General features: G+C 44.8%; 1 protein-coding gene across 1 annotated transcript in view; it reads right to left on the reverse strand.

Annotated features, from left to right (window-relative positions):
* LOC119388131 (adipokinetic hormone/corazonin-related peptide receptor variant I) overlaps nt 1–12,397 on the reverse strand; it is a 126,889-nt gene that overhangs the window by 22,291 nt on the left and 92,201 nt on the right. Inside the window, exon 2 of the mRNA XM_049414278.1 lies at nt 5,455–5,674. Coding sequence (XP_049270235.1) covers nt 5,455–5,674 — 220 coding nt within the window. The remainder of the gene's footprint in view (nt 1–5,454; nt 5,675–12,397) is intronic.

The following is a 12,397-nucleotide window of genomic DNA, read 5'->3' on the forward strand; positions in this document are numbered from 1 at the left end:
TTTCCTCGCAATAATTTCGGCGCTTCATCTCACAACGTAACCAAGTTGAGGTTAATTGCGGAAACTCCTTATTGCTGTCAAATTGTGTCCTCATGCAGCATCGTAGCAACGGCACAGTTGCACTTGTATAAGTACTAGTTTAGATAACCAGCTCGTAAATTAATTTTCCTTGGATTTGATATACAGCTGAGCATCATCAATCTTCACGTGGACATGCCGTGCGAGACCACTAATTGACTCATTGAAGCGAAGGAAATTCAATTAATACGTGGGCCACGTCACTGAGAGCGCCATCGAAACATTCAGAACACTCTTTTTGACTTTCAGGCGTTTGTTTTGCAGGCGATTGCTATCAACACTGCTCCCACGTGAATTTACCATTACCGCTTGTGACCCAGCGGTTGACCGAACCAGCAGTTCATGCAAATCAGCGTATACGGCCACATAATCCCAGACGAGTGTTGAGAAGAAATGCTTATATAAGCCAAGTATACTAACTTCTTAGAATTTCCAAAACCATTGTGTGCGTGGCAGTATTATTTTGTTTAATATTCCGGGTGTATTAAGTGATTCTTTATATTAGACAGATTCATGTACTCTCCTGTAGCAGAAAGCGCAATTCTGTCAAATCACTAAGATAATGTGCAAAGGCAGATATAACTTGTACGATAAACCGCAATACACGTAGTTAGTGAATTGAAAATGTGCTAATTTGATTTGTAATTCTTCGGCACGCGTTCTCTAACCATGGAGTCTATGTCAAGTTGTAATGAGGTCATAACCATTGGCGTAAATTGTTTTAGCACCGATGTCTTGGAGTACACGGTGAAAACGACGAACGTCTTGCTGTCCTGCATCACCATTTTCACAGTGAATATTCCGTTCGGACAGGAATTTGTCCATTATAAGCTATATCATCCAAACTTTCTACAGCATACTTAACGTTCGCTAGTAGTGTAAACTTCCACCTTCTACCTTGGGAGATTTGCATCGCAAGAATGTAATCACCACCGTACGCGGCGGGCGCAGAAAAAGGCGATCCTCGGTCGCGGAACAATCGAGTCGTTGCCCTAACGTCATATCGCCGCGACTGCCGTGCCGCCACTGCTCGTTCTCGGGGAAAATAGCGACAAAACTACCGAGGCAGATGCACGCCATTTCACAAACGGGCCTTATATCTCTCACACATTCTGTCTCGGACGGTGCTCTCTGTTAAAGGGCTGTGCGGGGCGGCGTGGTGTGCTGTGGTGCCGTCGTCTGTGAGCGGGGAAGGGACGTACTGAGGCATGACACTTACTAGGGTGCCGATAGAGAAAGATTCGGCGACGGCGCAGTTAAAGCACGACTACGGAAATTGCGCGCCGTCGCGCAGTCTCGAAGGCCATGGTTCAAGCGTCTCGATGCCAGCGAAAAACACTGGCCTTTCCTTTTAGGGGCGAAGCTCCTTAAGGCGGCACCCGTTCGTCCCTCGTAGTCGTAGTCGTAGTCCGTAACCAGTCTTACGCTTTGACCTCCAAGGTGGTGCCGGTGGGAGATTTTTCCTGTGCGTTGTTGAACAATAAAAAATTCGCAGCGGTAGCTAAAAGCCGACTTCTTCTGTCTCTCATTCCCATTAGCAGCCATTCTTTACCTCCAAGGTAGTGCCTGGTGAGATTTCTCCTGTGCGTGATTAAACAATAAAAATTTTGTTCAAAACGCCGTTGATTGATGAAATAAACCAACGAAAGACGCCAGATGTTTTGTAAAAGCAAAACGGAAGAACGCCAGATGTTTCTAAAGCAAAAGGAAAAGACGCCAGCTGCTTAACGAAAGACGCCAGATGTTTTCTAAAGCAATGGTTTTCTAAACAATGAAAATTCACAGCGTACATGTAAAATTAAAGTGAGCTGCAAGTCGTCATAACTCATCGAACCTTTAGTATAAACGCGCCCTATCTCACGTCGGTGATGATGTACTGGGCAGAATTCACGGAAGATTCACGGTTTACCGATGAACCTCCGCAGCTTCGCCCACTCATCATCATTCACTCCGTGGATATGCTGTGATTTTTCGCTTCATGTTTAGCGTGACGGCTCGTTGTCGGAGTATTGCCGCTTCCACATGCACCAACGGTGTCTCGCTGCAGACTGCTTCGAGTGTGATAGCACCGACTAATAAAACTGCTGCTGTAAGCGCTGCAGAAGGGCAACGATGTCGACGGGCGAAGGTCGTGCCTTGATGGAGCGAGACAGAGGCCAGCGGGACGTGGAACGCCTGCGCGCGTTCGCTGCTCAAACTACGAACCTCTGCCTCTCGTGTTGCTGAAGCGCAGTGTAGTAGTATATGCATGAGCACAGGCGTAGGTTACCCTATTACTCGGGAGCGCACACCGTGCCGTTTCCCTCTTTAATTGACGACGCTTTGAAGAAGTGCATATCGAGTACCAGTGTTTATTATGTGCTTGTTGATGTCATCTTTGCGCGGGATTCACGATACGCTGTGTCCAGGTTATGTTAAAAACTTCAGCTATATCACAACGGTTAAATCATGATCATGGGCTTTAGCAGTCGCGGTGTAGATGTTCACTAGGCGTCAAAGTGGGTGCATTCACGTCAAACGATGCTATAGCCGCCAAACACCAATAGACATTGTACAAGCTCTCATACGTCGCTACGCAATAAGCACTACTTCTGTGAAGACACGTTTCACTTTCGTGTTATACGGATTCCTATGACGGAGGGATCAGCCATGTTTTTTAACACGAAAGTGTTTTATGCCGGGGTCCACCACGGCTCCACTGACGCATTTCTGTCACGGATATGACGTTGTAAAATACAAAGACTAACATATGGCAAAGAAAAAACTAAGAAGAAAAGGTAACCTGGAATCGAACTCACGACCTCTCGATTCCCAGCGCGCAGCGCGAAACGACTCCGCCACAAACGGCATATTCTTCATCGTACTAACAGCGTGCTATTTATATACACCATTTGCCAGTGGCGGTACTCAGAGATCAGGGTACATCAGCGTGTTTTCGTTATCACTAGCGAGATGGCGCGAAGGGCTCGAGGAGTGCGCTTTAAAGGGACCGACAACTGACTTTTCTCGACCCTGTTTTTTACGGCGAGACAGGAAGCTTACCCTTCGTAGCGTTTGTAGCTGCAGTGGTTTATCCTAAAAGCACGTAGTTAATTTATAAGCAGTATTTTTCGATCTGGAAGGCTGCAAACACGCATGAAGGCTTGCTCCAGCAACGCTGAGAATTGATAGCAATGCCGCTAGCCCTTGTGAAAGCTGTCGTTGTTCTGCTTTCGCAGGAGTTACTGTAGCTATGCTTAACCACCTTTATTTCGAGCTTTCCAGCCATTTTTGAAAATAGCAAGCTGTTACAATGAGATGATGTGGCTTTATACACCTTCTCGGTATTTGTACAGCGTTGTGCGCGCCTGCGACCAAGGTTGCCTGCGCCTGTGTCATGGATGGCTTTTCTGGCTTTTCGCGGCATGAGATCATTACGCCAAGCGAAGGCAGCACCACTTTGTTGCATACAACTAACGCAGACCTATATGTACATTTTTATGGAGTAATATCTTTTAATATAAAGAAATGAACAATATTTCAGTACTAACAGAAAAGTCACCGAACACATACACCAATTAATGGTCACGTGACCGGCTTCATCGGACTCTGTATGATTTTGCCGCCAGAGGCGCCAAAGGTCATTTTTCGCGACTTTCAATGAAGAAATAAAAATATAAATCCGCCTCTCATGAGATAAACAGGGTTGGTTTGAGTCAATGCAACGGACAATCTTTCCATCAGTGCAGTCATCTCATTTCATGTTCTGGGCAGTTGTCGGTCCCTTTAAATGTCGTCGCCCCCCCCCCCCCCCCCGCGTTGACATGAGCGTGCGTCTGTACAGGGCGTGGTCGCTCCTGCGCGCGCGCTTATCTTGTACGTCTTGCGCTCTCACCGCAAGTTTGCGTTCAAGTTACAGAGAGCACGAAGGTCATTTCGCTCACTGCAGCGGCCGCTTCTGCGAAAGGAGCGCGCTGCTAACAAACAAATAAGTTACAACTGTGACAGTTCGCGCTCATCCTGTGTATACTTGTGCGTTCGTTTCGTGCGTCCTCCTTTGTATTTGACCAGCGCGCTTTAACTGTCGATCTGTGACAGTTGTTAGTTCGCGCTCATCCTGTGTATGTTCGTTCCGTGCGTCCTTTCTGCTTGAGCAACGCGTTGAAAGTTTAGAGCTGCTTGCCGTTCTTCGCGTGACATTACAACTTGTTGCTATAGCGTTCATTCCTTCGCACTCGGGGCGATACAATGCACAACAAACGCTCAACTACGTCTGTGAAGACACGTTTTACTTTCGTGTTATACCGATTCCCATGACAGAGGGATCAATCATGTTTTTTAATATTAGTTCCTCTCACTCGAGATTATCTTCCTTAGTGAAAATATCCTACTTGAAGGCGCTTAGAAGAGTCATTTTTATAACTAATTCATCTAATCTACTATCTCTCTAAGAGTATCTGCTACTTAGTTGTCTTTTATAAATTCGGTTTTCGTTGTCAGTAATTGGGTTTCAAATGTCTTATTTAGATTTTCAGAAAATTTTCCAGAGTTGAGGCAGTTCCCTATACAATGAACAGAGCAGTAGCGTCCACAAAAACATGTGCCGTTTTTATTGGATCTACTACTGATTTTGTGCAGATAACGCAGAAAACCGCGCACAACTCATGCTACGCATTATTCTGTGTCGAAGAAACAAAACCATTTGTTGATCCTAGCTTTAACATAACAAAACCAAGTTAAGCATTTTCTTTGTGCGTGCCAGCTTTGTTTCGCTGACGAAACTGTTTTATTAAGGCAGCGTTGCGTCGTTGTTGTAAACAACAAACAAAGAACCGCCGGCGTCACTTTCTATGCTAATTGAACAGTTTATTTTTCTTCTTTGTGCAAGTTACCAACGCTAATTCTTGCAACAATGACACAGGAAGACATGACAGGACGGGCGATGTAAGCGCCCCTCCTGTCATGCCTAACTGTGTCGTTGTTGCAAAAGTTAACGCTGGTTAACTTGCATAAAGGTGAAACATACACTTTACCACTAGTCCTGCAAATTTTTTTGTTGAACCAAGCAAGCAGGCTTTACGATAACTTAGAAGAATGTTCGTTCCCAGCTTGCGCTATGGCTCTTGACGATAACCATAACAATCACCGTCGCACTTGCTAGTATTGCCTTTATGTGATGCAGGTACAAGCTGTAATTTTCCACAGCCTCTCTATACCCTCTTAAATAAGCGCTTCTTGTGATAAGCCACCATCGCGGCAGCCGTCCCCCTATCGCGCTGATTGATCTCATAGGAGGTGCACGCGTGTGCACACACTGAATGAGCAAAATAATATTTCTTAATAGAATTCACGTGAATGCCTCAGTTAACGTCTGAGGCTCTCCAAGGCATGAAAAACAAAGAAGCAACTTGCCTTGTCCCTCCTTGGATTGGCGCTGGATTTCCCAGAAGATACGGGTGTAGCAAAGCACAATGACGGCTAGTGGCACGATGTAAAGCACCAGCAGGCAGAGCAGGTTGTACGCCTTCTCATGCGCGGGAGACGGAAACGAGGCGAACGTCACGCACTGGTAGAAGCCTGGTCTCGCCGGATGCTCCATCACGTGGAAGATGAATGCCTGCAGCGAAACGGGAGTTACGGGAGCCTTGGTCTGCGGACAGCTCCGTCTAAGCAGGTGTAAGAGGCGGCGCAGGAGCCTGCTACCACATGTGGCGTGGCGCCGTCCCTCACTTGTAAACATCGTAATCATCGCTTTACCTGCACACAAGTCTTACAGGAGGGCAGCCACCTCTCAGAAGGTCGAATATAAAAATTCTTACCCAAGATGTGGTCAGAAAGAAGAGATAAATAGGGGTTAGTTCTATGACTAGTCAAGGGCGCACGTTCGGGGCGGTCTTATGGATGCTGCAGTGACAGAACGCACAACATAAGATATACGTATAAGCATTCTTAACGAATAAGATACGACATGCCATTACATTTAGATGTAGTGCGCCATAATGAAAAAAGGCCACTGTTTAGCGATTGGGCTAGGAGAGCACATAATGGCGGTATAAATTGCAGGAGCACAATACACAATCAGCTTTGATCTCCAGGGTGATCAAAATTAGGCTTTACTGTGTTCTCAAAGTTCAGCACTGGAAGGTAGGGGAATGTCACCTTTGCAGTACGTTATGCATCCAGGGATAATCAAAGTCAGATTATCACTATCGCTATCAGTCGCCGAATTAATTAAGATTGAATAATGAACTTTTTATTGTTTGCAGTGAGCGGAGTTGTCTGTATCGAAAACTTAGAGGCAGTAGCGTTTCTACACAGTTTCACTTGAAAGAATTCTTCTAGCGTATCCGTGCTATCGGGCTTCAAAGCTTAATTGCGGTTGCCACGATTGCGCGTGCGAACCGCAATTAGCGTACGTGCCGTACTCCGCGTTTTCCAGGGCCAGCGTCTGATGAGGCAATTGAGGCTTTCGCTTTAATATCGATTGCGATTGTCGAACATAAATTCTCTATAAAGAAACTGAAACTAAGTTTATAATACCATGAATACGCAACTTCTATGCATGTTTTGCGCAAAATCTGTAAAAGAGAGGCGCACGAGAAGAAAGAGAGGAGAAAGCAAGCAGAAACGCAGACGCTTATGAAATATGCAGCGCTGTGTTGTGTTTCGCACCGAATAGACGTTCCCAAAAGACTTCAGTAGCTAAAAACCGCATTTCTGTCCATGGAGATATTCTACAGCCCCGCTAGCAGCAGTTATACCGTTCAAGGATGGTGTTTGCTTTGGCCTCGATTCTCGTTTACATTTCAAGTTGAATTTAAATTTTCAGTAGCATGCGTGTTCAAAGCAATAGCGCTACAAGGTAGCGCTCAACAATAACCTGGTCTAGACCATTAAAGCTTACTTTTATTACCCCATATGCGAAGTACGACTGACGATAGACCGCAGAATGCCGCTCACTGTGGCACTTAAATCATTCGCGCTTTTTTTTCTTCTTCACATTCCATTTTGATTTTTAGGAACGTTCTACCGAGATGCACTCAGTGCTTTTTTATGAATGATAAGAGGGAGCCCGAAACGTTTTATCCACGTTTCTTATATAGCAGCAATGTCTCTCATTTTTTTGAGCAGATCAATAACCAGCTGCTGCTTCAGTTCAATCACTTCCTCTTCCTCTCCCTCTTTATCTTTGTCTCTCCCATGCCCATAACAATACTCGTCGAGAACCAAAGCACCGGTTCCTTTCAGTTGCTACATTCTCGACCAAATTTAGCATTTTTCTCAATTTTCTTTTTTTTTTATTCGTACGCGAAGCGCGAATGTTTCATGAAATCACGGTTGCAAGCAAACAAAATGAAGATGGCTAACCTCCAGTTCCTGAAGTTTGCTTGGAAGCGACGCTTATGAGCTCATAAATCAGAAAAGTATAACCAACCTTAAATAACGCTCAAGCGGAACGAAAAAAAGAAGAAAGTACGACAGTATAAAAGGCCCCCATCTCTCTCCGCATTGGTTCTTGATGTGCCAGTGGATTGAAAGAACAACAGTACATTTTTATCAAGAAAGAGAATTGAATGGCTCAGAGAGAAAGAGACAAGCAAAGGAGAGGCAGGAAGGTTAACCCGACGCACGTCCATTTTGCTACCATGCACTGGGGGAGAGGGATAACAGAATGAAATGATACATGGAATAAAGGAGAGATCTAGAATCACGCGCAGTCTTGGTGGAAGCACATCGATGTAGGTGGCGATAATACTTATTCCCATCACAAACCACACCACAGCGCCTATATAACGGGATGCAAAAGGAAATGCGGACCCCAAGAGCAAGAATGGCAGCCCCGATTGCCCCCAGCCCTCGAGACTAGGTGTGGCCCCTTCTGGGGAATTTAGCTCCGCTCTTCCATAACTGAATTACACTGATTGGAAGCACAGTTCCTGGGCGGATCAGCATTGAAATTCAAGAACAAAGCCACTCAACCGAACCGTGTTGGTGTAGTTTCGAGGCACGGAACTGCATGTTTGCGGGTCGATTTGCTGTTGAGGGACTGTCGGAGCCTTAGAGTGGCCCTATAGGAAAAGAGGAGCCCGCAGAAAGAAAGAAAGCAAGCGCTTGCGGTTCGTTTCTCGGGAACGTGCTTCGCGATTTCGCCACTCTTTCACATCGATCAGGAAAACATACCAAGCGCCACACTTTTCGCCGTCTCATGCCATTCATAGTTTAGACGATATATAGCGTGTTACTTTCATTGGTTGTTGTTACTCTCGTGCACTCGCAACGATGCAAGAGAGGGCAACATTGTCGCTGCTTTAGTGGTGATCCGCTAAGTATCGCAATATCCCTGCAGCACGCACGCACACACACACACACGCATATATATATATATATATATATATATATATATATATATATATATATATATATATATATATATATATATATATATATATATATATAATGTTATTATACAGAGCACTCCAATCAATATACATGCTGCAGACGAGATTTCCCATTTTTTTATTTTATTTTTCGCTGAACTTGTTTCGTGGAAGCGCTCAGCTTTCGTGCAGCGCGCCAAGGTAAAGTGGGACGACACGTGGGACGAAGGGAGGCACACACAGAAGTCGAACGCAACGCGGCGTTTGTCTACTCTGTCTGTCTTTCTTCGTCCCCCGTCGTTAAGTGCGCTGTTCCTTTGACTATATTCAGAGAGCTCCTAGAAGACGTATTGTTATTTATATTCAATTCTAACTTATCGCGATATTTTTGCACTAACCTTCCCTTTAATGGCAAATAAATAGCCAACATTTTTTTTCTATTTCCTGTCGAGTCTTCGTGTGTTTGCATACGTCGATTTCTGCACTCACCTTGTTCCCTGACGTAGTATGAGTTGAGATACGAGAAACAGCGCGAAACACGGGACAGTGAAAAAGACGGACCAAGCGCTGACTTACAGCGCTTGGTCCGTCTCTTTCACTGTCCCGTGTTTCGCGCTGTTTCTCGTATCGTTGAACATGTACCAACCGGCCCAAATACGCACCTCAACCAGTTGGGAGTTCAGTATAGGTAGCTGTGCAGATGCAATATAAACATTTTGTTGAAAGTTAGCGCCTGTGTTGTGTGCCCGTTCATCCTGCGCTATTTTCGTCGACGATGAGGTATGTAATTTAACAGTTCAAATAGTTCCTTTCATAATCAAAAGCAGGTGTGACAGTTGTCTTTTCTAACATTTTTGTTCTGCGAACACAACTTCACGAAATAAACGAAAAGAACATAGCTCGCACTATTGACAGACGCACACTGCTACTTTTTTTTTCATTTCTGCCAAGAGACAAATCACCTTATTTCTGTTTCTCGGCGCATGCATCTCATTGCACAAAATCACGTTGAACGCATAGAAATTTAGGCTAGACGCAAGCTTTCACGTTCCAGATCAAATATATTTAAATAACCAACCTAACCGAAAGTGTGGCAGTGGCGACCACGTTATCAAAGGCATTCGAATAGACAGGTTCTGCAAAGAGGTGTGCGTGTACTGAGCTATCGTGGCTAGCAGCGCGAAAAACACCGAGGAATGCGAGAAGTGGACACGGCACAGCGCTGTGCCGTGACGATGCTTAGGTGCGCAGTGTACTTTTGAGTCGAATGGCCAAGGTCGGGTTAGTCACGAGGTGTTCTGTTCGAGTTGTATACATTTTATCGTTTTCTTCAATAAAAATTCAGTTGAAATTCGGCACTGTGCCGTGTTCACTTCTGGGCTTCGTCTGTGTTTTCCGCGCTGTTAGCCACGATGAATCTTCAGCAACTCGCCCAGTGTTCCATCCTACTTAGTGCACTGAGTGATTGTGAGTCAAAGGGAAACTCAAGCACTGTGCTCAGGGATTGAGACGCGACATCAGAACATTTATATAGTATAACAACGGGTACGCACAAGTGCTCTCAAGATAATCGTGTCATATTGCTACGAATTTGTACGCATAAATTAATGTGACGCTGATATAAGTGTTCGAGTCGAAATCACCCCGATACGACAGGAGCTGAAGACGCTGGAAACAAAAGTACGTCCAGTACTTAGCCCTAAATTGTCGCGCTTCAATCTCTGAGCGCTGTACAACCTGTACGCCATAAATGAAAGATGAAAATGTTCTAAATAGCCGTCGTAGCATAGCGCCATCACGGGTTTTCACATGTAGCACATTTTGTAGAGGGAGTCATCATTGATAACATTGTATACGCTGAGCGATAATAAAGCATATTTAGTAATAAGAAAACGTGCTGATAATTTCGGGCTTTACCCACGAAGAAGAAGGGGCGGCTGTTACCCTCTGGAAACAACTCTACTATCTCGAAAAATTAAACTCCAGAGCTCATTTAGCGCTGAAGTCGTGATATAAGATCGAATGAAGGGTGTTTTAAATATGACCTGGCAATAAAGAAAGAATAGGAAACACCTTCTAGCATAGCAAACATGATTAAAATCTATTTATGGGGAAATGCTTCCAGCACTACCAAAGTCATAGTGAAACGCTTCGCGATTTTTTTCCCAAGTAAAGTGTCCTTCAACGTCAGTAGCCTAATACCCGCTACCAAGCACATAAGACCGGCTGAGAACGGAAATGACGCGAAGTATTTTTTTCTTGGCGGTGCTGGACCTTCAGCCCAGCCATCCATGCCCCGAACAAGAAATTGACTGAGAATGACGATGTAATTCATTGAATGTCTCGTGAGAACACACTCTTTTGCCTTAGCGTTGCGTAAAGAGACTTGCAATATTCCCAGTTAACAATGAACAACTTGTCCAATCCAAAGTCCGACTTTTATTTCCAACACAGTTAAATCTGATCGGTCGGCAATGGAGTGGCAGACTTAATTATTTCCGTTTGACAGCCATAAAAACTAAATATTCGTGGCGCAACTGAGAACGAGGCAGAAAAACGAGAGAAAACAGGGTAGGGCCCCTGACGTTCAACTAGTTTATTTTCCGCTCATCAGCCAAATAAATATATACTCCGGAATGCGCACACAGAACATGCGTATACTATCACACGATACTATAAAAATATCGCAAGGTGCTTTCTAAAAATAAGCAATTGCTCTTGTACAGAGAGGCCGAAGGAACACTGACGAAATCTTCCGCCTGTACGGACAATAAACTAGTTGTGTGGAAAATAAACCATACTTGAAAGTCTGGCGCCCTGTCCTGTCTTTTTTTCGTTATTCTTCCTCGTTCTCAGTTGCGTCACAAATATTTCGTTAAGTTATGCACCAACTCGCCCAACGTTGCACTCTGCTAACAGCCAGAAACTTTGCGAGCGAACCTTTGTTGCAGAATGGCAGCGATTCGAGTGACTCTATAGGAAAGCGCGTTAAGCAACAATTTTCTTTCCGAGACTTTACAACTGTAGTTAAAGGTACATTTACTATAACACTGTCTTCCTGTGCACAGACCGCAGTTACGAAATTTCTGTGCCAAGCTGTCTCTTCTTTCTGATGTGTCGTCGTCTTTGTGTCGGAGCTTGCCGTCTCGTGTAATCGTTAACGTGTTCTGCAGCAAGGTTGCTTCGTAATCCTCTGTATAGGGGTTGTCGCAGTGCATAGCTAAAAGAAAAAAAGAAGTAAGTATATACTTAAACTGTAATTTATTTCTGAAGCAAAGCGTGGCCTCTTTTGCTTCTGTGCCCCGCATTTAGTTTTCTGGCAGGTGGATGCTGTCTTGTACAATTGGGTCGAGCGAGACATAATGCAAATCGAGGCAAGCTGAGGCGCCTCGATTTACATTATCTCCACATGCGCGTCTTTTTGTATTTTATGTAATCATGAGTACCCGGCCTAGTGGTTATGGTGCTCGACTGCTGACCCGAAGGTCGCACGACCGAATCCCGGCCGCGGCGGTCGCATTTCCATGGAGGGGAAATGCTAGAGGCCCGTGTGCGCGTTAAGAAACCCCGGGTGGTAGAAATTTCCGGAGACCTCCACTACGGCGTCCCTCAGAATCATATCGTGGTTTTGGGACGAAAAATCCCAACTGTAATTGTTATGTAAGCATGAAAATACTAAAATTCTAATGTCACGTTGTAGTCGTTATTTCATCAACGTATTGATCATGCATGCCTTGTCACATCGTGTCATCTCTTCAGCGTCTTCACTCAGCTGTCGTGGCTGCACTGCCGTATCATCTCAAAAAAAATTTTTTTCTGCTGCTCCATAATTCATGATTCTCCACCGTGGCCAAGACGCGCTTAAACACGGCAAGGAGTATGCTTCCGTTGTGAGGCAAAGAAACTGTACGGTACATTTCTAATGTCATAGCCCATACGGTGCCACCATTATTACCAGCATA

The sequence above is a fragment of the Rhipicephalus sanguineus genome, chromosome 3, assembly GCF_013339695.2.
Source record: "Rhipicephalus sanguineus isolate Rsan-2018 chromosome 3, BIME_Rsan_1.4, whole genome shotgun sequence".
Lineage (NCBI taxonomy): Eukaryota > Metazoa > Arthropoda > Arachnida > Ixodida > Ixodidae > Rhipicephalus > Rhipicephalus sanguineus.